Source organism: Panthera leo, chromosome D4 (assembly GCF_018350215.1).
Source record: "Panthera leo isolate Ple1 chromosome D4, P.leo_Ple1_pat1.1, whole genome shotgun sequence".
In the NCBI taxonomy this organism is placed as follows: domain Eukaryota; kingdom Metazoa; phylum Chordata; class Mammalia; order Carnivora; family Felidae; genus Panthera; species Panthera leo.
This window is the reverse complement of record NC_056691.1, coordinates 91,967,014-91,989,819: the sequence shown is the minus strand read 5'-3', so window position 1 is coordinate 91,989,819 and position 22,806 is coordinate 91,967,014. Positions and strand designations below refer to the sequence as shown.

At 56.5% G+C, this 22,806-nt stretch overlaps 1 protein-coding gene and 1 long non-coding RNA gene across 3 annotated transcripts; one reads left to right on the top strand and one right to left on the bottom strand.

Annotated features, from left to right (window-relative positions):
• The first annotated feature begins 1,034 nt into the window (after nt 1-1,034).
• On the top strand, nt 1,035-5,982 carry LOC122204441. Its single transcript, XR_006195664.1, has 3 exons — nt 1,035-1,102; nt 5,897-5,899; nt 5,964-5,982. It is a non-coding gene; the product is annotated as an uncharacterized LOC122204441 (long non-coding RNA).
• Nucleotides 1,554-14,845, bottom strand: LOC122204439 (histo-blood group ABO system transferase-like). Of its 2 annotated transcripts, none has more exons than XM_042911904.1 (7): nt 14,418-14,845; nt 8,988-9,057; nt 8,352-8,405; nt 6,817-6,864; nt 5,231-5,266; nt 4,616-4,750; nt 1,554-2,324 (listed from the first exon to the last, which is right to left on the bottom strand). In XM_042911904.1, exons 1-7 carry the CDS (start codon nt 14,533-14,535, stop codon nt 1,637-1,639), a joined length of 1,149 nt encoding a protein of 382 aa, XP_042767838.1. In that variant the 5' UTR covers nt 14,536-14,845; the 3' UTR covers nt 1,554-1,636. The 2 variants fall into 2 exon arrangements, with proteins under 2 accessions (XP_042767838.1, XP_042767839.1); XM_042911905.1 differs by lacking the exon at nt 14,418-14,845 and adding an exon at nt 13,496-13,576 and having other exon boundaries at nt 6,817-6,860; nt 8,357-8,405.
• Nucleotides 14,846-22,806: the final 7,961 nt, after the last annotated feature.

Here is a 22,806-nt window from a genome sequence, read left to right as displayed (position 1 = left end):
AAAGCTCCTCACCACTCAGCCTTTCTTCCAGTCGTTCTGCTCGGTTCAACCATTGCCTTAGGCAGCCAAGACTAACATATGCCTTGAAATGTTTTGAACATTTAGTGCCCTCCGGTAGCCACCTCACCACTGGGAGAGTTGGTGGCCAGCAAGAAGTCAAAGATGACACCAAGGGTCTGGACCTGGTGTTTCTCTCCTGAGATGGGGACACCTGCGGAAGGAGCAGGTACCTGACACGGACGGGTGGGCAGGGGAGGCCCGAGGCCCCCACACCCCAGGGGTGTGTGTCTGGCATCTGGACCGAACAGTTCGGTTCAGATGGGGTGGGATCGGTGAGGCCCAAGGGACGGGGCCCTGGGGTCCTTCAGGCTGAGGAGGAAGATGAGGGGAGCGCAGGGGACTGAGGAGGCTCAGGTTAGACAGGACAGAGCTGAGCAACTCCTCTGGGGGAGAAGTGGGTCAGGTCCAGGCTCACGGGGACAGACCTTGAGGCCACTGTGCTACGTGAAATAAGCCAGTCCCTAAAGGACCGATATTGGAGGACCCCGCTCATGACGGACCGAGAACAGTCAGATTCATAGGGTGGGAGGAGCAGTGGGTGCCGGGCCTGGGGAGGGGGATGGGTGTGGGAGGGTTAGGGTCTAGTGGGCAGACACAGAGTTTGGGGTGACGAAAAAGTCGTGAAGATGGATGGAAGGGACAGTTGCAGAACAGTGAATGTACCTATTGCCACTGAATTGTACACCTGAACGTGGTTAACATTATCAAGGTTATAGGGGCGCCTGGGGGGCTCAGTCGGTTGAGCTTCCAACTTCGGCTCACGGTTCTTGGGTTCGAGCCCCGCGTCGGGCTCTGTGCTGACGGCTCGGAGCCTGGAGCCTGCTTCGGATGCTGTGTCTCCCTCTGTCTCTGCCCCTCCCCGCTAGCTCATGGTCTCTCTCTCTCAAAAATAAATAAACCTTAAACAAAATAAAAAAATAAATAGAAAAGCATCCGACATAAAATTGGAGCCGTTTACAGCGGCAAGTGACCCAGAAATTGTAACAGTTCGCCAACGTCACGGAGAAATAGCAGTGGCAACGCGGACCGCCCTGTCCTGGATGTGAGAAGGGAGACGCAAGGCGGAGACTGCAGCACTCAGGCCTGGCCGGGGCCTCGAGGAAGCGCACGAGGCAGGTTTCCGGGACAACCCGCAACTCCCGTCATCCGCCAGAAACATTTTAGTGGCAGTGACAGGGCAAGTGCAACACCCACAACACGGCAGTGACTGAGGGAGGCCGGGGGGGGGTGGGGGGGTGGCTGTCCTGCCCCAGCGGGCGGCGGGCTGTGCCCCAGGCTGCCGGGAAGCCAGGCGCCAGCCAAGGGGGTCCTGATCCGGCCTCAGCTTCACGTCCTGCCCGCGGCCGCAAGCGACCTTTCAACTCCGACCAGGAACCCGAAGAGCAAGGGGTCTTGCTGGAGCCGCGCCCCCCGGCAGGCCCCCGGTCAGGCCTAACTGCGCCCGTGCCCGATGCGGGCGGCGCCGGGCCTCGGCGATGTCCCGCGACCGGACAGAAAAAGGGTGCGGCGACAGCCCATCTGCTCTGACGGCTGGGGTCAGGGTGGCACCCCTGACGGACACTAGGCCAGCCCGTCATCAGTCCCGGATGACCCGGTGACTCTTGGGCACGGTCACATACCTCAGCTTCTTCACGACGGCGGGCCAGCCCAGCAGTTGTTCGTCCCACAGGTACTCGGGGGACAGCACCTTGGTGGGCTTGTGGTCCAGCAGGTACCTGTTCAGGTGGCTCTCGTCGTGCCACACCGCCTCGATGCCGTGGGCCCGGTCGACCACCATGGCCCGGTGACAGGCCGACGTGAGCCGCAGAACCTCGGCCACCGACCCCCCGAAAAAGCCTCCCGCGTAGTAAAAGTCGCCCTCGTCCCTGGGGATGTGCGCCTGGGACTGCGGCCGGCGCTCGTAGGTGAAGGCCGCGCGGGCCGCCCCGTAGAAGCCGGGGTGCAGGGTGCCGAAGAGCGGGGACAGGATCTCCACGCCCACGTGGTCGCGGAACCTCATGTCCACGTCCACGCACACCAGATAGTCCACCTCGTGGAGGAAGCGCTGCCGGGAGAAGTTGCTGATCATCTCCATGCGGTGCATGGACACGTCCTGCCAGCGCGAGTAGTTCCGGACCTCCAGGACCACCACCTGCCTCCCTTCCCCGAGGGGCACGCGGGGCACATCCCCCGGCCGGTCGGTGAACACGTAGTAGGTGACCTTGTGTCCCACCATGAAGTGCTTCTCCGCCGTCTGCAGGAACAGCTCCAGGAAGGCCACGTATCTGCAGGGACAGGGGACAGGGCGGGAGGAGGGTCGCTGCCAGAGGCTGGCGGCAGGAGCCCAAAGCCGGGGGCCGCGGGCCTGTGCGCCTTATCGAGGAGGCAGACCCTGGGCTGCTTAAGGAACGGCCGCTGTCCTGGCCTGTCCTGGGCGAGTCTGCCCGTGGCGCCTCCCTAACCTCTGCCCCGGGGGACGGGGGACCATCAGCGCCCCATCTTACAAAGGGGAGCGAGCCTGAGGCGGAGGAGGCTGGAAACCCGTACAGCCACGGGTCAGCATGCTGGAGCCAGCAGCGCACCCCCGTGCCGAGCTCCCCTGGCAGACCCCCTCCACCCGCAGGACCCGCCCCTGGCAAATCCCCTGCAGGTTCCCACCTGCTGTGAGGGAGCCGAGACCCTTCGGGCACAGCTCTGGTCAACGTGCCCTCGCAGACTTCGTAGAACCTGCAGGGCCGGCCACCTGCCCCTCTTGGCTCAGTGCTCAGTCCCTGGCCCCCCAGGACCGTGTCTGCCCCTGCAGGGCCCTCCCTTGAAGGCTACTGGGCCCTCAGTCAACAGCGGGTATTCTGAGGAGGGGTCACCCCCCCATCTCCCCCAGATCAGGACTCAGGCCCTGCATGTGGCCAGGGGAGGCAAAAGAGGGCCCCTGGAGGAAGAGGGGGCTTGCTCAGGCCCCAGCACTGAACCCGAGCGTGTGAGCTTCTGGGTCCAGGTCTGTATCTCCCCAACCCCAAGAGGTTGGAAGTCTTCTCCAACCGCCTCCCATGGCTGGTCCCTCTTCGAGGGGGCTCGCTGCTCCCCACCCTGCACACAGCAGCTCCCCCGTCATCGGGCAAGTGCGGTGAGCCCCTCGGTGACAGTTTTTTGAGCAGGCCCTGAGGCTACTTCCTGGTGCCTGCCCCAGAAACCCCTCCCACAGGGAAGGTGGGCACTCTGTTTCAATAGGGGACATGCACACACACACACACACCCCTGCCCAGCCACCAGTCAGGTCACCAGGGGCAACTCCAGACCCACCCGATGTGATCGTGGGTTCACAGCTCGACTCGGGGAGTCTGGTTTCCTCTGAGGACATGCCCACCACCTGCCCACCCCCTGGGGACTGCACTCGGAGCCCAGAGGGGACACACGGGGACAGCCAGCGCACGTGCAGCAGGCAGTGCTGCGTCAGAGCTACTGGCACTGGCCGAGGACCCTGGGCAGTGAAGCTTCTGGTTGGTGATTTCAGCCGCTTGTCTCCAGGGACTGGAGTAGGATCCTGAGGCGACCCTGTGCCCTTCTTACTCCCTGCACTTGGGGCCGAATGCCCCTCTCGAGTAAGACCTGGGAAAGGGGTTGCAAAGGCCTCAGGGCATCCTCTGGGGTCTCGGGTGAGCTCTGCGGAGGGAGGAAGCCCCACCTGTCCACACGCAGGCCCAGCACCTACGAGCTTTCACTCCCCCCATGGCGATCCTGAGACAGGATGCTGTCGTCAGCCCCACTTTCCAGAGGCTCAGAGAGACCACGCCACTTACCTGCGGCTGCCCAGCTCATTCAGCGGAAGTCACCTGTCCCTGGAGTCCCAGGGCCTCACTGCTCAGCTCCCTCACTGGAGCCTGTGGTCTGGCACCGAGTGCTGTGCCTGACCTGGCTGTCCCCCCTCCATGACCGTCACCCTATAAGGGAGCACACAGGAGCCCAGCTCCATAGGCACTGGCTTCCTACCCGTCCAAGGAAGCACACAGCCTCCTCCCTTCTGCTACTGTGGCCGGAGGAGGGCTCCTCTGCCGCCTGGATGTTGGGGTGCTCTGCTCCTTCCTTGACTCAGCAGGAGAACAACCGAGGATCACTGCTGGGTCTGGAGCTGCCTTCCTGGGTGACGTGCAGCCTTTGGAAGGGGAGCCAGGTGGTGTCCACTCACTGAGCCCGGAAAGACTGCTGAACACGTGGACTTTCACATTAAACCCTAGGAGGACAGGCTGGGTCCCCACCCACCGTGTGCTGAACACACAGCCAGACCTGATGTCCTCGGTCTCTCCTGCATCCCAGTCCCCACCCTCTGTCATCTCATCTACTTACTTTTTTTTTTTTAATGTTTATTTATTTTTGAGACACAGAGAGAGACAGAGCATGAGCAGGGGAGGGGCAGAGAGAGAGACGGAGACACTGAATCCCAAGCAGGCTCCAGGCTCTGAACTGTCGGCACAGAGCCCGATGTGGTCGGGCTTGAACTCACGGACCGTGAGATCCTGACCTGAGCTGAAGTCGGACGCTGAACCGACTGGGCCACCCAGGCGCCCCGTCACCTACTTACTTTTTGATCGCAAACACCGTTAGTCCGATGGTGGTGTTCCGGAGCCGGAACTGCTCATTCAGGATGTCAATGTTGAAGGTCCCTTCCCAGACGGTGGGGGCCAGCCAAGGGGTGAGGACAAGGACATCTTTCCTACTGCAGCACAAGAGAGCCACCCGGTGTCAGTAGCCTGAGAGTGAACACACCGAGGGCCCTGGCGCATCACCACCCCCACCCGGGACCCCCACCCAGCCAGCCTGCACCCCATCAGGGACCCACAGGGCTGACCCTCCTTCCAGAAGGCCCTCACATGTGCAAGAAACAAATGACATGGGAATCAAAACTCAGACTCGCGCAAATCACTCGCAACCCTTAGCGAACCCTGGACCCTGCTGGACCTCAGCGTGGGAGATGGGATTTGCCAGCGAGGGGCGGGGGCCGTCCTCCAGGAAGGAGGAGGCGCCCCTTGGGCATTCTTTGGTGGAGAGAGAAAGACGGAGAATAATTGGTGGGCTCCAAATTCAGACTCAGAAGCTGCCGAAGCAAGTTCCCGCCGAGTTTTCGGTGAAACCGCCTTGTAGTGTATATGGTGAATTTCGGGGCGGGGGGGGGGGGGTGTTCAGCAAGTTTACTCACGAGGGTGTTAGCACCTTGGGCTGGGGGTAAACCATCCTGAAAAAAAAACACAGCGCAATGGGAGTCTGCAGGAAGATGGCATGGACATCCCCAGTCAGTGGGGCTGGGAAGCTGCTGCAGGTGACTGAGCTTTTGAGTCCCCCCAGGAGGAGCTGCACCGGGCGCTTCCCGGACACAATCCCAGGGCCTGAAGGAGGGCGGAGCCTCTGTGGCTCGGTTTCACTCTCTCGAAACCGGGAGTGGAGACCTCGGGGTGCATTCCCTCCCTCATAACCTCAGGGAGAGATCTCACCGTGGCGGGAGGGGCTGCAAGTGGCCACTGTCCCAGGTATTTCACCCAAGCAAGTAGCTGGGTCAAGGGAACGGCAGTCAGACACACAGACGGTCTACCTGGACCTGACGCTGCCTCCCCGGCTGGGTGACGGAGCAGGTCTCTAAGCTCCCGGGGCCCAGGCTTCCTGTCTGCAGAGAGGGACACCCGTGCCCAGCCCCGACAGCGGCGTGCAGTCTGGGAAAATGTGTGCGCAGCGGTCCTGCCCCAGACTAAAGTGTCGTGGAGCCCGAGGAAAAATTAGCCAGTGGGCCGTCTGTCATTGTCAATAATGACTGCACTTTGCATTTCCTGGGTGGCATTTAAAAGCAGGGCGTCGGCTTTGAAAAGGCAAGAAAGTCTGCAACAAACCACCCCATGGGTGAACCCACGGACGTCGGACACCGTGCAGAGTGAAATAAGCCAGTCACAAAAGGGCGAACACGCTGTGACCCCACTTATAGAAGGGACCGGAGGAATCAAGTTCATGGAGACAGGAAGCTGAATGGGGCACCAGGGGCTGGTGGCAGGGGGATGGGGGCAGAGTTTCAGTCTGGGAAGATGAGAAAGTTCTGGAGATGGACGGGGGTGATGGTTGCACAACACGGTGATACACCTAATGCCGCCTACAAACGGTCAAGAGGGTAAATTTCAGGGCATACATATTTGCACGGTTAAAAGTTTTTTGGGTTTTTTTTTTTTTTTGGTTTTTAAAGTTGGGCACGAGAGGGGCACCTGAGTGGCTCAGTCAGTTGAGCGTCCGACCTCGGCTCCAGTCATGATCTCACGGTTCGTGGGTTCGAGCCCAGCTTCGGGCTCTGTGCTGACGGCTCGGAGCCCGGAGCCTGGTTCAGATTCTGTCTCCCTCTCCCTGCCCCTCCCCTGCTTGTGCTCTCTTTAAAAAAATAAACATTAAAAGAAAAATTAAAACAAAAAAATCGTCAGACACCAGTCCACGAGACTGCCTGAGACCTTCCCAGTCTCATCCCCTCTAAAGACCCTCTTCCCAGGAACCCCTCTGAGCCCAGACAAAGCAGGCCGGTTGGTGACCCTCTTTAAGAGCCAAATTCCAGGAAGCTGGTCAAACCCAAACCTCCAGCTACCCCTGGATCTTTCCATGGCTTCAAGGGGAGGGCCAAGTCTGACCCAGGACTTGGGGAGGGGAGTGGTGCTCCCCATGTGAGGCGCAGGAGAGAGCCTATCCAGGCGCTCTCGCCTCTCCCCTGGGGCTGTGGAGCAGGTGAAGGGGGCAGAGGACCCAGGGAAGACGTCCTACCTGGACAGTGTCACTGCTTGCGGGCCATCCAGCTCTCCACCCACCTCGCTGCGGGATGAGAACACAGAGTGGGGGCTTTACCGGGAGAGTTCAGGGCTCAGGTTCATAGATGGTGGCTGGGGGCCCAGGAGAGGGGGACAGTGGTGGCCTAGGGTATGAAGAGGGCGTCCGTCTGAAAGTGGCCAGAACAGCCGTCACTGTGGGCAGTGGGCCTGGCGCCGGCCCATGTCCCCCTGTGTCCCCAGACGTGACGTCAGACCCCACGGGGGCAGGTTTGGCCTCTGCTCAGCCACAGACCCCCCGCCTTCACCTCATGCTTCTGAGCGAAGGAGACTGAGCAGCTGGTGGTTTCAGACCATGTGGGCATCCCGAGTCCCCTCCCGTCAGGGGGTCCTTCCCCGGGCCCTGCACACAGTGGCCTTGGTCTTGAGGATCCGACAAATGCAGAACAGCCGTGCTGGGGCTGTGGGTCTTCTGAAGCCACGTGCTCAGGAGGAACAGTCTGACTGGGAGACACGGATCGGGGAACCTCCGAATGACCTGGGAAGGAGCCCAGGCCGAGCCCTGGGTGCCGTCTCAGGCGGGAGCCAGCATCAACCCTGCAAATGTGAGGGGCCTTCGAGCTGCCCCTGTCCCAACTACCGTCGGTCTACACTCACCTGACACACCTGGGCCCACACTGCCCAGCTGAGCCCAGTCGACCCCAGGATCTGGCGAGATGTGGGCTCAGTGGTTGTGATGGTCTCACACCACAAATTGGGTATTTTGTGGCCCAGTAGCAGATGGCTGCTACAAGGGGGAAAAGCCAGACGCACAGCAGGGGACAGACAGAAGAGCGGTCCGGGCAGACGACATAGCACGTGCAAAGCCTCAGAGTCACGACACGTGCCAGGCGACCACAGACCCCCGGGTGGACCGCAGAGGTGGGGTTCACGGTGGGAGAGGTGAGGCTGGAGAGGACGGGCAGGCAGGGAGCCAACCACAGAGGGGCTCATGCATATGTTCCGGAAAGATCACTCTGGCTAACGGAGGAGAGTGGGTCCGTGCGCAGGAGGATGGGGAGATGGCACGGAGGCTGCCAGAAAGATGGGGGAGCCTCACCCGGAGCAGGACGGGGGGGAGCAGAGAGAAGCGCGTGAACTGAGAGATACTGACAGGCAGTTCTGCTCTGAGTGGGGCGCGGGTGAGGGTGGGGGAGGGGCAAGGATGATGCCCAGGCTTCCACCTTGGGCTGGGTGGGGGAAAGTGAGGCCTTTCACCGAATCAGGGGCTTGAGAGCAGGAGCAGGGGGTCACTGTGGGGACACCCAAGTGTCCAACAGGTTGAAGCCAGACCCGGGGTGGGGTGGGTGTCAGTCCTGCCCAGGTGACCCACCAAGGCCACGGAAATGACCTGGCTGCTCTGGGCAGAGGGTGAGGCCCAGATCACGGGTGCATCAGCCTGGGGCGTGGGGGCAGCAGCCATCTCTGCCCCCCCAGCACACAGCCAGTCCCCGCGGCTGTTGGGCAATGTGACCCTGCCTCCACTCCACTCACCTGGCCCCTACCTGCCTCCCCAGCCTCGAGCTCCTCAGGTTCAGGAAACCGGCCCTGTGGAAAGAGCCACCAGAGGCCCCTGTTGAGGAGGGTGCACCTGGGTTGGCTGTTCATCCATCCGCATGCAAAGCAGGAGCTGGAGCCCGCGCGGGGAGCCCAGAGCCCCCTGGCACAGCTGCAGGGCTTGGGCGGGGCTGGGAGCAATTGTCACCCAAAGCACGGGTGACACCCAAGGGGGCGGCAGGAGGGCGGTCACTGAAGACAGTGCTTCTGCGTGAGCTCCCGCGGCAGCCAGAGAGGGTCCCCGTGCGCGGACAGCACAGCCCCCGGGAAAGCAGCCGCGGGCCTTTACTCCATAGTCCGGAGACCATCTCCATCCGGAAGCTAACACTCAGCTCCCCTGCGCCTTCCCCACTGCCCAGCCACTGCCCAGCCACCTGGCTCCTCGCTCAGGAGCTGGGGGAAGACAGCTCCCACACAAGGTGGGGTCCAACGGGAGGGTGTGTGTGGAGGGACAGCTCATCAGCCCTGCGGTGACCGCACTGGTGCTGGGGTGGGGAGCGGCCCGGCACCCTACAAGCAGCCGACCGCTGTTGTCGCTGCCTGGAGGGCCTGCACGGTGCACACGTTCCTTACCCCAAGAGGACACAGAAGAGTGTTATCAGGAGGGAGATCACAGTACAAAGTGAGCAGCATTGTGGTTTCCCTGGAAAACAGCAGTGGGACCCCGATCAGCCCACTGTGCTCCTCCCAACCTGCCCACTTCTCCCCCCCCGCCCCCCGTGTGATTCAGATCAGCTCCCATGGCGGCCGCCTCCCGCCAGCAGGTGGTTTGAGCGTTGTGACAGGCAGCGTCTGAAGGAGCCGCTCCAGGACCAGGTTCTCCTTTCTCACTCACAGACAGGGGGGTAGGAGGTCGGTTCTTTCCTCCCGGCACTCTGCCCAAGGGTCCCCTCCGATCCCCAGTTACACAGGCCTCCCTGTGGCCTCTTTCCACCGAGCACCCCCTCTCCTTGGAGGGAGGCTGACACGGCCACGCTGAAATGAGCACAGAGGACCATGCCGAAGATTCACGTACACCTGCAACGTAGCCCCAAAATAGGCGAGGCAAAAAGCGGACACAACTGAAGAAGAAATGGTCAACTCGACAATTAAGTTGGAGATTTCCAAGTCCTACTTTGCTGTCAGTGATGGATGGGATAACTGGAACATCGGCAGATACAGCTGAACACCGCACACCAGTGAGATCTGACCGATCACACCGCACAACGCTCAGCCGGGCAATAGCAAAACACATGCTCTCCTCTGCGTGCACGAAACCTCCTGCAAGAGACGCCATGTGCTGGGGTCTAAAACAAGTCACTGCAAATTTAAGAGGACCGCGGTTGTACAGAGCATGCACTCTGACCGCAGGGGAGTGAGATTCCGAGGGCAATGACCAAGGCACATCGGGAACCCCCCAAATACGTGAAAAGGCAACAGCACGCATCTGAGTAACCCATGGGTCAAAGAGAAAAACTGAAGCATTTTCTGAGCCGAATGAGAAGGAAAGCAAAACATGCCAAACTTTACGGGATGCAGCCAAAGCTGTGTTTCGAGGGAAATGTATAGCTGTAAATGCCTGGGTAAGAAAAGAAAAAAACCTCAGGTCGGTACTGAAGTTCTCACTTTAAGAGAGGGCACCTGGGTGGCTCAGTCGGTTGAGCGTCCAACTTTGGCTCGGGCCATGATCTCACAGTTTGTGAGCTCAAGCCCCACTTTGGGTGAGCCCCACTTTTCTCTCTCTCTCTGCCCCTTGTGGGATTCTCTCCCCCGCCCCAGCCCTTGCTCATTTGCACCCCCCCAAAAAAAAAATGTCTGAAAAGAAAAGAAACTACAAGAAGAAAAAGAAGAACAAATTACACCCAAAGTGAGCAAAGGGAGGAAATAATAGAGATTAGGGTGGAAATCAATTAAATAGAAACCAGAAAGGGGAAAAAACAACGAAACCAAGCATTTCATTGGGGGTGGGGAGGAGACACAAATGACGATAAAATCAGGAACGGGAGAGGAGGCACCAAGGCCAGAGTACTACAGAGATTAAGATCTGAAGGGAACGCTACTGACAACTGTTTGCCAACAACTGAGATGGCCTGGATAAGATGCACACATCCCGAAAGGCACGAACTGGCAAACGTTAGAAGCAAACACAGGACTACATCTTTGCAGCACGGGTCAAGCAGAGATTTCTTACGTAGGACACCAAAAGCACAAACGATAAAAGAAAAAACGTGAGGTGGCTTCCCTAAAATTAACACTTTGGCATTCAAAAACACCCTTAAGAAAGTGAAGAGACAAGCCATAAACGAGGAAAAAATATTTGCAAACCACACATCTAATAAGGACCAGGCATCCCAAATTAAGGACCTCTTCATACACAACGAAGAGAACAAACACTCCAATTTCTGAAAAGGCAAGTATTTTTTACCGACTTTTCACCAAAGACATTTGAGTGGCTGATAAGTGCATGGAAAGGTGCTCCATCAACGTCATTAGTCATTAGATGACGCACATCAATACCACTGGGAGACACCCCTTTCCACCGACAAGTGTGGCAAGAACAAGCGAGGCTATGGAGAAACGGAAACCCTCGTACCCCGCTGATGGGGACGTAAAATGGCGGAACCCCCTTGGAAGAGAGTTTGGTAGTTTCTTAAAACGTTGGACATACATTTACCATACGACCCGGCGATCCCTCCGCAAGGTAACCACCGGGGGGGGGCAACGCAAACACAGGTCCACACAAAGACGTGAACGCGGTGCGCACTACAGTGTTGTCCACAAAACTACAAAGTGGTCTGTACCACTTTTCGCACCTTCACGGAATGTCCATCCACCGACGAGTGGGTACATCCATACACTGGAATGACTAAGCAAAAAATAAATAAATGATACACGCTCTGAGGTGGACGAGCCTTAAAACATTCATTCAAAGAGAAAGGAGTCCGATGCAAGAGATCACAGGTTATTAGGATGTTATTAGGCTCTGTTTAAATTTTTTTTAACGTTTATTTATTTTTGAAGGAGACAGAGACAGAGTGTGAGTGGGGGAAGGGCAGAAAAGAGAGGGAGACACAGAATCGGAAGCAGGCTCCAGGCTCCGAGCTGTGAGCACAGAGCCCGACGTGGGGCTCGAACTCATGAGCTGTGAGATGGTGACCCGAGCCAAAGTCAGCCGCCCAACCGACTGAGCCACCCCGGCGCCCCTGTTAGGCTCTATTTATATGAAAATCCCATAAAAGGTAAGGCTATAGAAACAAAGTGGTTGCCTGAGGTGGGTGGGGCCACACTGGAACAGGGAGGGATTGCAAATGGACACCAGGGAATTCTGAGGAAAGTTCCAAAATCTATTACAAACTCTGTAAAGTGACTAAGCGAATGCTACGGTATATAAATGATACTTCGATAAAACCGTTAAAACCAAGAGCCATCAGGGGGGCCTGGGTGGCTCAGTCAGTTATTCGTCCGGCTTCGGCTCAGGCCATGAGTTCGAGCCCCACGTTGGGCTCTGTGCTGTCAGCACAGAACCTGTTTGGGAGTCTCTCTTGTGGTCGGGTCCCCTCCTTAAGGAAAGAAAAAAACCCTCAAGGCAACTGGCTCCACTTACAACTGGCTCCCTCACGACCTTTTAACATGAGACCACTTAATCAGACTGCAAGTTTGCGTGTTACCATATAGGAGAGACAAAGAGGTGAAAATATACATAAAAAACTATCTCCCGCGGCGGGAGGCTCAGTTCTTCCGGTAAGAACCCAACTGAGCGGTGCATGCTCGAATAACATTGCTTCCTAGAAGGAAAAGCCTCGGGGTCACGACTCTCTGTGCGAGAATCTTGCTGCAATCTCTCCCTCCCTCTTTCTCTCTCAAAAATAAATAAACTTAAAACAATATTTTAAAATATTGGTTGAACGAATGAACAGGGAATCTAAGAATGGGGATTATTTGCCAGTTTTCTCGAAAGATCTGAATTCGGGCTTCAGGTTTGCATGGGGTCAGTTGTGGGCCCGACGTCCCTGCAGCCTCAGGGGTATGGAGACCAAGGGCAGAGTCCCTGGGCCTCAAGAGTCCCAGAGCAGATAGAACCTCGGTCCCCGTGGCCTGAGGCCAACTAACACAGCACAGGACCTGGGGCCTGGGGGGCAGGCGAGCAGGGAGACCAGAGCAACTGTCCTGCAGGTGTCCGCATGGGTTAAGACTAAGCTGCACACCTTACGTGGGGTTTATTGCATAGATGCTGTTAAAATATTTTTACAGAAGGGGGCGCCTGGGTGGCTCAGTCGGTTAAGCAGCTGACTTCCGCTCAGGTCATGATCCCACGGTTTGTGGGTTCGAGCCCCGCATCAGACTCTGCGCTGACAGTGTGGAGCCAGCCTGCTTGGGATTCTATTTCTTCCTCTCTCTCTCTCTCTCTCTCTCTCTCTCTCTCTGAAAATAAATAAACTTGAAAAAATAAAGAAAGAAAAAGGAAAATATTTCTCGAGGAGAAAGGGAGACGACAACAGGAGCACACGGAGGCTCAGGGAGGAGCGCAGGGAAGCAGGAGCCGCAGGCGAGGAGCCCTGGATTCCAGACTCCATCGTGCCCCTTCCTGCCTTGTGACCCAGGACAGCGACCTCGATCTCCCTAAACCAGCCTTCCAGCCGGTAAAACGAGAACGGCCCTCACCACCCAGGCTTTCCCGGGCTTACAGTAAACACGAACAAACGGTGAGCGTGTCTGAGGGCAGTGAGACTGAGCACCGCACCCCCACGGAGCTTTCCAGAACCTCCGCTCGCCCCCAGCTCCGCGGCGGCGGTTCTCCAGCCGGGGCCCGCACCGCCCGCGGGCTCTCGCCTTCGGCTCCCGGTCCGCCCTCCGCTGCCCGCATCCCAGCCCCGGGCGCACTGCCGCCGGCCCGGCCCCGAGGGGCCCCGCGCGGCCCAGGCGTCCGCGGGGCCCCCGACCCCCGCAGGACCGGCACCGCGGACCTCGGGGGCGCCAGCCCGGCCGGCCGGCTCCCAGCACCAGGGCCCCAGGAGGCTCCTGACCTCCCGTCGCGGTCCGCGGCCCGGGGCGCCCACCTGCCCGGCCATCGGGGCGCGGTCCCTCCTTCCCCCGCCACTCACCGGCCTGCGTCCGCAGCAACCCTGCCATGGCTCCGTGTCCCACGGCCGCCTGCTCGCTTCCTCTCGGCTTCGCCAGGGCGCCCGCCCCTCCGGGACCTTCCGCCTACGGCTGCCCCGGGGGGGTGGGGGGGGTGGGGGGGGTGGGGGGGGGTGGGGGTGGAGCGGCTCCCGCGGCCCGGACTCCCCCCACGCCCGACCACGCGAGTGACAGCGAGGCGCGGGAGCCGGGGGGAGGAAATCTCTGGGTCCCCGACGACCCCCGCCAGGCACCTGCGAGGTGGGTGCCGGCGGATCGCACCTGGCCCCGGCCCCGCCCCTGGGCTCGACCCCCTCCACTCCGGCCCCATCCCGCTCCGCCCCACCGTGCTCCTCAACCCCCCCGGCCCCGCCCCCGAGCTCGACCCCGGCCCCGCCCCCTCCTCCCCCCCCCCTCCCCCGGGCAGGACCCCAACGGCTAGCCCCAGCCTGGGTCCCCAGTCCTGCGCCCCATCGCCCTGACCCTGTCCCCAAGCTGCAGACCACTTCTCCTGGAGCAAGAAACCAACCCACCAGCCAACTTCAGGGTCGCTCTCTGTCCCACCACGTGGTCCACTGGGACTCTTAACCTGCCCAGTAGAAAATTTGCAACCACTCCCCACCACCCCACAAACACACCCCAGAAAAGGTCGCATCCTGTCAGCAGCCCCTTCACCCTGCGGGGAGCTTCTGGGTAACAAGGCCTCAGGTGGGGGGTATCCCAGCGCCCGTCCTCTCCATCCTGGTGATCTGCCCTACCTCCCGTGCCATCCTGTCATTAGTGCTCCCATGCCCCAGGGACCCTGCCGTGCTCATTCAACTGCACACAGCCTTCTCTTGCACTTTGCCAGGCATGGTGGCCAGTGCTTTCCCTGGATCCGCTCACCGATCTTCACCTGAACCTTACCTTTAAAAGGTAACCGAGGCACAGAGAAAGGAAGTGAGTTGCACAAAGTCTGAGGCCGAGGCAGGATTTGAAGCTGAGACATCCGATCCAGAGGCTGCCCGCTTAACTGCCCCATCATGACCCAGAACTAGCTGGAGCCCCAAACCTACCCTTGTCCCTAGAAAAAAGCCACTTACACCTTTCCTGCTCTCCTCAACCCCCAACTCTGCGTCCCAGCTCTCTGAGCTGGTCCCTGGTGGGGCAGCTCCTGGTGCGAGGAGAACCAGGAAGCGCCTGAGACTCGGCCCCACCTGCAAACTAACAAAGGCTAACGATGGAGCCTCCGCTGCGCCCTGGAAGACATGGGGTTTCCAGGTCGGAGACAAAAGACATCATCACTCACCGCGCGCCACACGGCGCCAGCCCCAACCCACTGTCAGAAAGCTACAAGTTCCCCAGGAGGTTTGTCTCCTCTTACCTGGTTCACGGAACTCCAGGAACCTAGTCTGACCAGTTCTGAGCATTAGCATGGGCTGGGAGGGATGTTTGCCCTGGGCATGAAAGTCTCATCTGTGCCTCTCTGCTGCCTGCATTCCGAGCCCTGCTGTGGGGAGTAGACCCCCCAGGAGTTTCTGTAGGAAGAAGGAGTGAATGAGCCCAGTGGTACATGACCGCCTTCACCTCAGCACCTTTGAAGGAGCGAAGAGCCACTCACTGGACTGCAAACTTTCAACCAGCTGGGCTTCCAGAAGCAAAGGTGAAGGAAGCGGTTTACGCTGTCTTCTTCGCCATGTGTTCCACAATGTTCCCGGATGAGATCTAAAAGCGCGTGACGAGCAAATAGCCCCGTGGGTGCTCTAGACTAGATAGCATCTTGGAACCGCTCTCCACGTTCCCCTTGCCCCTAGGGTGAGGGAGACGGGCTCCCCCATCTGTGCTCTCCACCCCAGACCTCTTCCCGCACCCCACCCGACGCTTTCCATAAGTCCGGGCCCCTCCTCCTCCAATTAGCCGTCCCCTCTGTGTCTTCGACCTTGAAAGCACATACATCTTGGCCTCCCACCATCAGCCTCAGCCCAGCATCCTGGGGTGGTCCTGATTCATGGGCCTGCACAGTTATTACTAGAGTCCCTTCTTACAAGCGTCCTGGTTTGCATGAGTAACCATGTGGCCACCTTCTGACCACACCCTTCTCCAGGTAGGGGATATTGTGCACTAACAGGGACAGCTCAGACACGACGTGAGAAAGACGGCGCTTCCCTGGGCCTGGCAGGAGCCGGCGCCGCTCTCTGGATGTCACTGTAACCCCACTTGGGGTTAATCTTTGGCCAGCAGATGACCGTGAAGGAGTGGCACATAACTAAACCTCTGCAACGGCCTTACCCTCATGCCCTTCAGCTACAAGTCAGGGCGGGCCAATACAAGACCAGCAGCCCTCAAGCTGTGGCTCCCTGGGGAAACTGGGACATCAAGAGGACTCCTCCACGGCGGGACAGGTGTAAGGTCATCGGGAGGGCGCTGGGGCAAGCCGAAGCTCTGGACACCGTGGCCCAAGCCGTGGCCCGAGCAAAGGCAAGATGGGGAGACACAGCGACAGCAGCCTCGCTCGCACGGCCCCCGCCTCGCGGAGGCAGTTGAAGAGCTCAGCCTGGACACGTCAAAGGGAATTAAAGGGCATTCCACACCAGAGTGTCAGACGTGGACTTAAGACGAGTTCAGTTCACTAGACGGGTGTCTGGGTGGCTCAGTCAGTTAAGCGTCCGACGTCGGCTCAGGTCATGATCTCGTGGTTCGTGGGCTCAAGCTCCACACTGGGCTCTGTGCTGACAGCTCAGAGCCTGGAGCCCACTTCGGATTCTGTGTCTCCCTCTCTCTCTGCTCCTCCTACACTCATGCTCTGTCTCTGTCTCTCTCTCTCTCAAATAAATAAACATTTAAATAAATAAATAAATAAATAAATAAATAAATAAATGCAAAAAAAAAAAAAAAGAAAAAGAAAAAGGGGCACCTGGGTGGCTTGGTCGGTTAAGCGTCCGACTTCAGCTCAGGTCATGATCTCACGGTCCATGAGTTCGAGCCCCGCGTCAGGCTCTGTGCTGACAGCTCAGAGCCTGGAGCCTGTTTCAGATTCTGTGTCTCCCTCTCTCTCTGCCCCTCCCCTGTTCATGCTCTGTCTCTCTCTGTCTCAAAAAAAATAAATAAACGTAAAAAAAAATAAAAATAAATAAATAAATAAATAAATGCATACATACATAAATAATAACAAAAGAGTTCACAACAACGAGGGCTCAGAGATGAGATGCTAAAATACCCAAACGACACTGAAAGGTGATCCCAGACCTGGAAACAAAGACCCCAGAGTCTCTTGCACAAGGAACACACCATGGGCAAATGCAGGGAACAGAAGAGCCGTGGGCTGGTGACTGACGCTGCAGAGGAAACAATCACAGTGGTCCTTTTCATCGGCACGTAATCTACATACAATAACATGCCAAATATGTTTGGCAAGTGCAATATGTTAGAAATAAGCCCACCAACTCAATCAAAGGAGGGACGTGGAGACTCAGAGTACAATGAAGACAGGCTTTCATCAACGTTCTTGCAAGAGCAGGTGTCTGATGGACAGACACACTCAGGGTGGTTACAGCAGGCAATTTATCCCCTAGCCTGCAAGTCCCTCCCCTGGTTCCTCATTGGCTGAGCACTACAGAGGTAAGTCCCTCCCCTGATCCCTCATTGGCTGAGCACTACAGGGGTTCCGGCCTTCCCCGGAAGTCGCCTATGCCCATGTAAGGCAAGAAGTAGTCCGACTGGAACAAGCCTACATTCCCTGAGGTGAGGCAGACTTTCAGTCCTTCCTTTGTTTTTTGGCGCATGCTCATTGCAAAGCCCACAAAAATAAGCCCTCCAATCGGAGAAGGGAAGAAGAACAGGGAAGCGAAGTGTCTAACGGTTTGGGACTCCATGGGGCGGGGTGGGGGAGGGGTCATGTATATTTCCAATAGGTTGTAGACCTACTGTTAACTAGACAGCACAGCTTTTATTTGGTATTGCTCAGAATGAATCCTCTCCCTTACTTCTCACACAATACACCCTTAGTCACCTACAATAGCATCAAAAACATTTCTGTCATCTCAATCAAGTCCCTTTTCCAGACAACTGCCACCCCCTCCATCAGTGGCAAACACTTTCCGACATTAGTCACCATAGAGGGGTACTGCCCGTGCTTGGATGTTACACGGATAACATGGAACATGATACACGGAATCCGACAGTCCGTGTGCTCTTGTGTCTGGTGTCTGGCTCACGTGTTTACTGACCCTCCCCCGTTCACGCTCTGTCTCTCTCTGTCTCAAAAATAAACGTTAAAAAGAAATTTTTAAAACAAACACCTGAAGGCTCTGGAAAGTGACCGAAGGAAAAGGTTTGGAGGGGAGTCTTCACTTGGAAGGAGAGACGAACACTAGGAGAGACTCCTGTTGCCTGCAGCGGTTAGTCTGAGGTCAGGTGCCCATCAGCGACATGCAGCTAAAAGCCAGTAAAAAATCCCCATCCCGCTGGTTTGAAGAAGGAGGTGAGCCACAGCCACGGGGGGGAATACCAGGAGAGAGAGATCCAGAAACAACAAGTCCTAAATTCCTCGGGCTGACCTACCAACTACTCGTGGGGTGGGGGGTGGGGTGGACTCCCAAGCCACCAAGATGACCCTGAAAGAGCCACGGGGAACTTGGTCACGCCGCCCACCACAGACGGGATGGAGCTTGAGCCGGAGTCCAGCCAAGCTGTAGTAAAGCAGAAGAATTAACCTTTTCCTGAAGACTGTAACACAAACAAACAGCATTCACTTATCAGAAGCATGGAGGTCAGAAGACGGTGACCTGGCACCTGTAAAGGGCTGAAAGAGAAAAACCTGCCGACCCAGAATACTCTGTGTGGTACGGCACTGTCCTCAAAGCAAAGATGCATCCAGGGGCTCCTGGGGGAGCTCAGTCAGTTGAGCATCTGACTCTTGATTTCAGCTCAGGTCATGATCTCACGGTTCACGGGACGGGAGCCACACGGCGGGCTCTGCGCGACAGCACAGGTCCTGCCTGGGATTCTCTTTGTCTCAAAATAAAGAAAGAAACTTAAAAAAAAAAAAAAAGGTGTATTCAGATAGAGGCATAACAATGAGAACGTATTGCCAGCAAACCTGTACTACGGGAACTGCTGAAGCAGGGAGCCTGGCTGGCTCAGTCGGTGGAGCGTGTGACTCTCGATCTCGGGGTCAGAGGCTCGAGCCCCATGTTGGCCGTGGAGCCTCCTTAAAAAATAATGCTGAAGGAAAATTTTCAGGCTGAAGGAACATGGCATGAGATTGAAATCTGAATACGTTGCGGGGGGGGGGGGCGGGGAGCACCAGAAATGGCAGGTACCTGGAGACGTAGAAAAGGACCATCTATAGTCTTAATTGCTTAAGAGTACATATGAGTCTTTTAAGCAAGAGTTATGACACCATAGTTTGGGTTCTGTAGTGTGTAGCGTAACATACGCGACAACAACAGGACACGTGTCCTCTAGGACACGGAGGCAGTGAATGGGCACACGCAATTGCAAAGTGAAATGGTACAACACTAACTCGAAGCAAGTCGCGAAAAGTTCAGAATGGATCCTGCGATCCCCGGAACAGCACTCAAAAAAAAAAAAAAAAAAAAAAAAAAAAGCAAAGAATTATGGCTAAAATGTCAATAGATAAATGCAATTAGGATTCTGTGATACCATTTATATAGAGGCAAAACTAACCTATAGTGAAAAAAAATCACGCCAGCGGTTGCCTCTGGGGACTGGGAGCAGGAATTGACTGGAAAAGGAAGTTTCCGGAGTGATACTGGTGGTCTATTTCAGTTGGGCTGCTGGGACACAGGAGTAGGCCTTCGTCAAACTCACTAAACGGTATGCTTCACATCTCTACCATACGTAAGTTTTAATTTCAAAAAGAACTCTAGGTAAAGACTGAGCTCTAATTCATAGTATGCACGCTTGAGTGTTTGAAGCGACAGATACTGAAATCTGCAATTTTTAATTGTTTAAATGTTTATTATTATTTTTTTGCTTTTCTTTTTTGTATTTTTTTTATTGTTTGTTTCCTTTTGAAAGAGAGAGAGACAGAATGTGGGAGGGGGAGAGGCAGAGAGAGAGGGAGACACAGAATCCGAAGCAGGCTCCAGGCCCCGAGCTGTCAGCACAGATCCTGACGTGGGGCTCGAACTCACGGACCGCGAGATCATGAGCTGAGCGGAAGTCGGACACTCAACCGACTGAGCCACCCAGGCTCCCCTCTGCAAGTTGTTTTTAAATGTAGAATAAAAACTTAAATGAACTAATGGATGGATGGAGGCATGGATAGGTGCATGGATGACATAGGATAGCCGGGGAGCAGGGGTGCAAGAGCTCTGGGTCTGGGGGCCCCAAACTGACCAGGTTGGGCCACTGGCCGCTGAGAAAATCCAAAGGCAGAGAAATGAGTGGCAAGTGGAACGAGAAAGTTACTTCTCTCGGCGAGGCCAGCACCGGGAAGGGCGGACTGGCGCGTCTCAAAGACTGTCTCCAGAGTGCCAGAAATAGTTCCAGGCCTATGAAAGCCAAGTATGGGGCAAAGGTGGCTGGGTCCGTGCGGGTGGGCAGGGAAGGCCAAGTCGGCCCCAGTCCCTGGAGTCAATGACAAGCAGGGTCTTGCTGGCTGGAGACACCCCTTATTGAGGGCGTAGTTTCAGATCCCGTCAGGGGAAGTTTTCTCCTCAGGGTCTTCTGCCTGAGCCAGGAGACCAGCTGGTAAGAAGAACCCAACCAGAAAGTTTGAGGTCAAAACGGAGGCAGCTAAAGACCTTTTTCACTCTGTGAGCGGTAGAATCACGGCACAGGGTTCACAGTGGCATCTACGTGGTAGGTACGGGAGTGTTTGCTGTGTGATTCTTTAAAAATTTTTTTGTATGTTTCAAGGTTTTTTTTTAATTTTTTAAAATGTTTATTTATTATTGAGAGACAGAGAGACAGAGCATGAGCAGGGGAAGGACAGAGACAGGAGAAGACACAGAATCCGGGGCAGGCTCCAGGCTCTGAGCCATCAGCACAGAGCCCGACGCGGGGCTCGAACTCACAAACTGTGCGATCGTGACCTGAGCTGAAGTCGAACACTTAACCCACTGAGCCTCCCAGGCGCCCCTGATGTGGGGCTTAAATCCACCAACCACGAGACCATGACCTGAGCTGATGTCAGAGGCTTAACTGACTGAGCCCCCCAGGCGCCCCTGTATGTTTTAAGTTCAAAAAAATAAAATGTTGGAGGAAAAAAAACCTAGCACCTAGCTACGAGTCTTGAAAAACAGATTTGCAAGACCTTTACGGAGAAAATTACGAAGTTCTGTTGAAAGATTGAAGGACTGAGTAAACCGAGAGCTTTGCTCACGGGGTGGGATCTCCGATATCGACAAGCTATTTTTACCCCGGTTCTGATGAAACCTCCAGCAGGCTCCTCGGTGCCACGTGACAGAAGATTAAAGATGGAAATGCAGCAGGGCCAGGGCCAAGGGCAACCAGAACACTCTTAAAGAGTCGGGGGAGGACTTGTCACCAGATACCAAGACCCGTTTCTAGGCCTAGAATGAGTAAGACGGTGGTCGGCACCACAAGGACAGACCAGCCGGCCGATGTGCCGCGGGAGCATCAGGCAGGCCGACACCCCACAAGCGACCCCCTGCCCCCAGGCGGGATGCATGTGACGTTCCTCAGGCTCTCCTGGCCGCCCAAGGAGAAAGGAAAGGGAAAAACCAAAGGCTGGCCGATAGACATCACAGTCATCATCAGTTCGTACGTGTCTGAATAAAGTACAAGGGCAATCTTTTCTTTTCAATGTTTATTTATTTTGAGGGAGAGAGAGAGAGAGAGCACGTGTGGGAGGGGCAGAGAGAAGGGGAGAGAATCCCAAGCAGGCTCCGCACTGTCAGTGCGGAACCCAACGCGGGGCTCGAACTCACTAACTGTGAGATCACAACCTGAGCTGAAGTCAGAAGCTTGACCGACCGAGCCACCCAGGCAGCCCCCCAAAAGGCAGTCTTCTCAATAGCTTAACCTCCAGAAACCCACTGACTCAGTTTCCTGGAGCCCCAACATCACCCACCCTCTCCTCCGTAGGGATGTGGGGAACAAAGACAAGACGGAAATGCAAAAAACATTAAATTTCTTTATAACCTGCAGCCTCCTGAGGCAAGCAGAGTAGAACATTTCTCCAGGAACTCCCTACTGTCTTCATGTTACTGACTTACTAGAGGAAAAACCACCTCAGGGTGACAACAGCCAGGCCTCAGTTATCCTAGGAGTCCTCTTTACCATGTGAAACTCCTTCTGGAGGCTTCCTTTTGCCTTGACCTCCCCCAACTCTGTAGTGTGTAACCAGTCACTCCTCACAACCCTAGGGCAGCTCCTCCCGCCCACGGGCCCCGCCCCTGTGCTTTGATGAAATCACCTTTAAGCACCAAAGACACAAGAATTCTTTCTCGGCGGTCGGCTCCAGACCCCCACCACGCCCAAACCGCATCAAATGCAACAGAATAGAGAGACCCTAACGGACCCGGCACAGAAGGACAGCTGCCAGCATGAGGCCGACGACAGTGCATGTCGGGGAGAGGAACTTTCCGGTAGGTTTTCAAACACGTGTTCACTAGGCGGTGCTCGGGTGATGGTTATCCACGGAAAGCCACATTAAATTGAGCCCTTCCGTTAAAAGCACACACAGGTCACTTTCGGTAGATGAATGACTCAAGTGTGAGGCAAAAACATTAAGTGTTTGGAAGATAACAAAACAGACTATCTTCATGATTTCAAAGCAGGGGGCGGTCTCTTAAATTTGCCTACGCTGAAAGAGTTGCAGTGGCAACATAAAAACCGGAAGAAGGCGTTTTTAACGTGCGTCAGAGAAAAGCAGTAAGAGCAAAAGCATGTGACAGACTGCCAGAAACCCTAGAAGAAAAAGCCCAACAACCCAAAGCCGCAAGCCACCAACCGACCCAGACCAAACCCGGAAAAGTGCTCCCTGGCTGGGCCTCGCCCACCGTCTCAGCACACGGTGTCCTGGGTTTTTACGGGTCACTTAAACTCAAATGTGAACCTGTTTTGGGAGTCTCCGGGCACAAGGCCCTGTGGTAGGAGGTGACCCGGACAAAGGCGGAGAGATCTCAGCCTCTCGGCCCAGGAGCTCACACCGTAATGGGCAAGGCCAGTTGGAAATAGGGGCGGGAGGGCAGATGGAGCCGGAAGGACACAGCGCTAGAAAGGCGGGGCGGGGAGCAGCGGGCCTCAACCGCAGGAGGAAGAGACCAAGAAACCTTGCCGGGGAAGGGGCCCTTACCGGCACCACGAAGGGTGAGCCGACTTT

Bases quoted from the DNA above. Each gene is read 5' to 3' on its own strand.
- LOC122204439 (XM_042911904.1), bottom strand. From the start codon at position 14,535: ATGATGGGGCAGTTAAGCGGGCAGCCTCTGGATCGGATGTCTCAGCTT. The intron at 8,406-8,987 runs GTAAGGAACGTG...CTCTTTCCACAG, and splicing joins CTCTTCTGTGTCCTCTTGGG to GGCCGGTTTCCTGAACCTGA. The intron at 5,267-6,816 runs GTAGGACGTCTT...TTTTTTTTTCAG, and splicing joins CAAGCAGTGACACTGTCCAG to GATGGTTTACCCCCAGCCCA.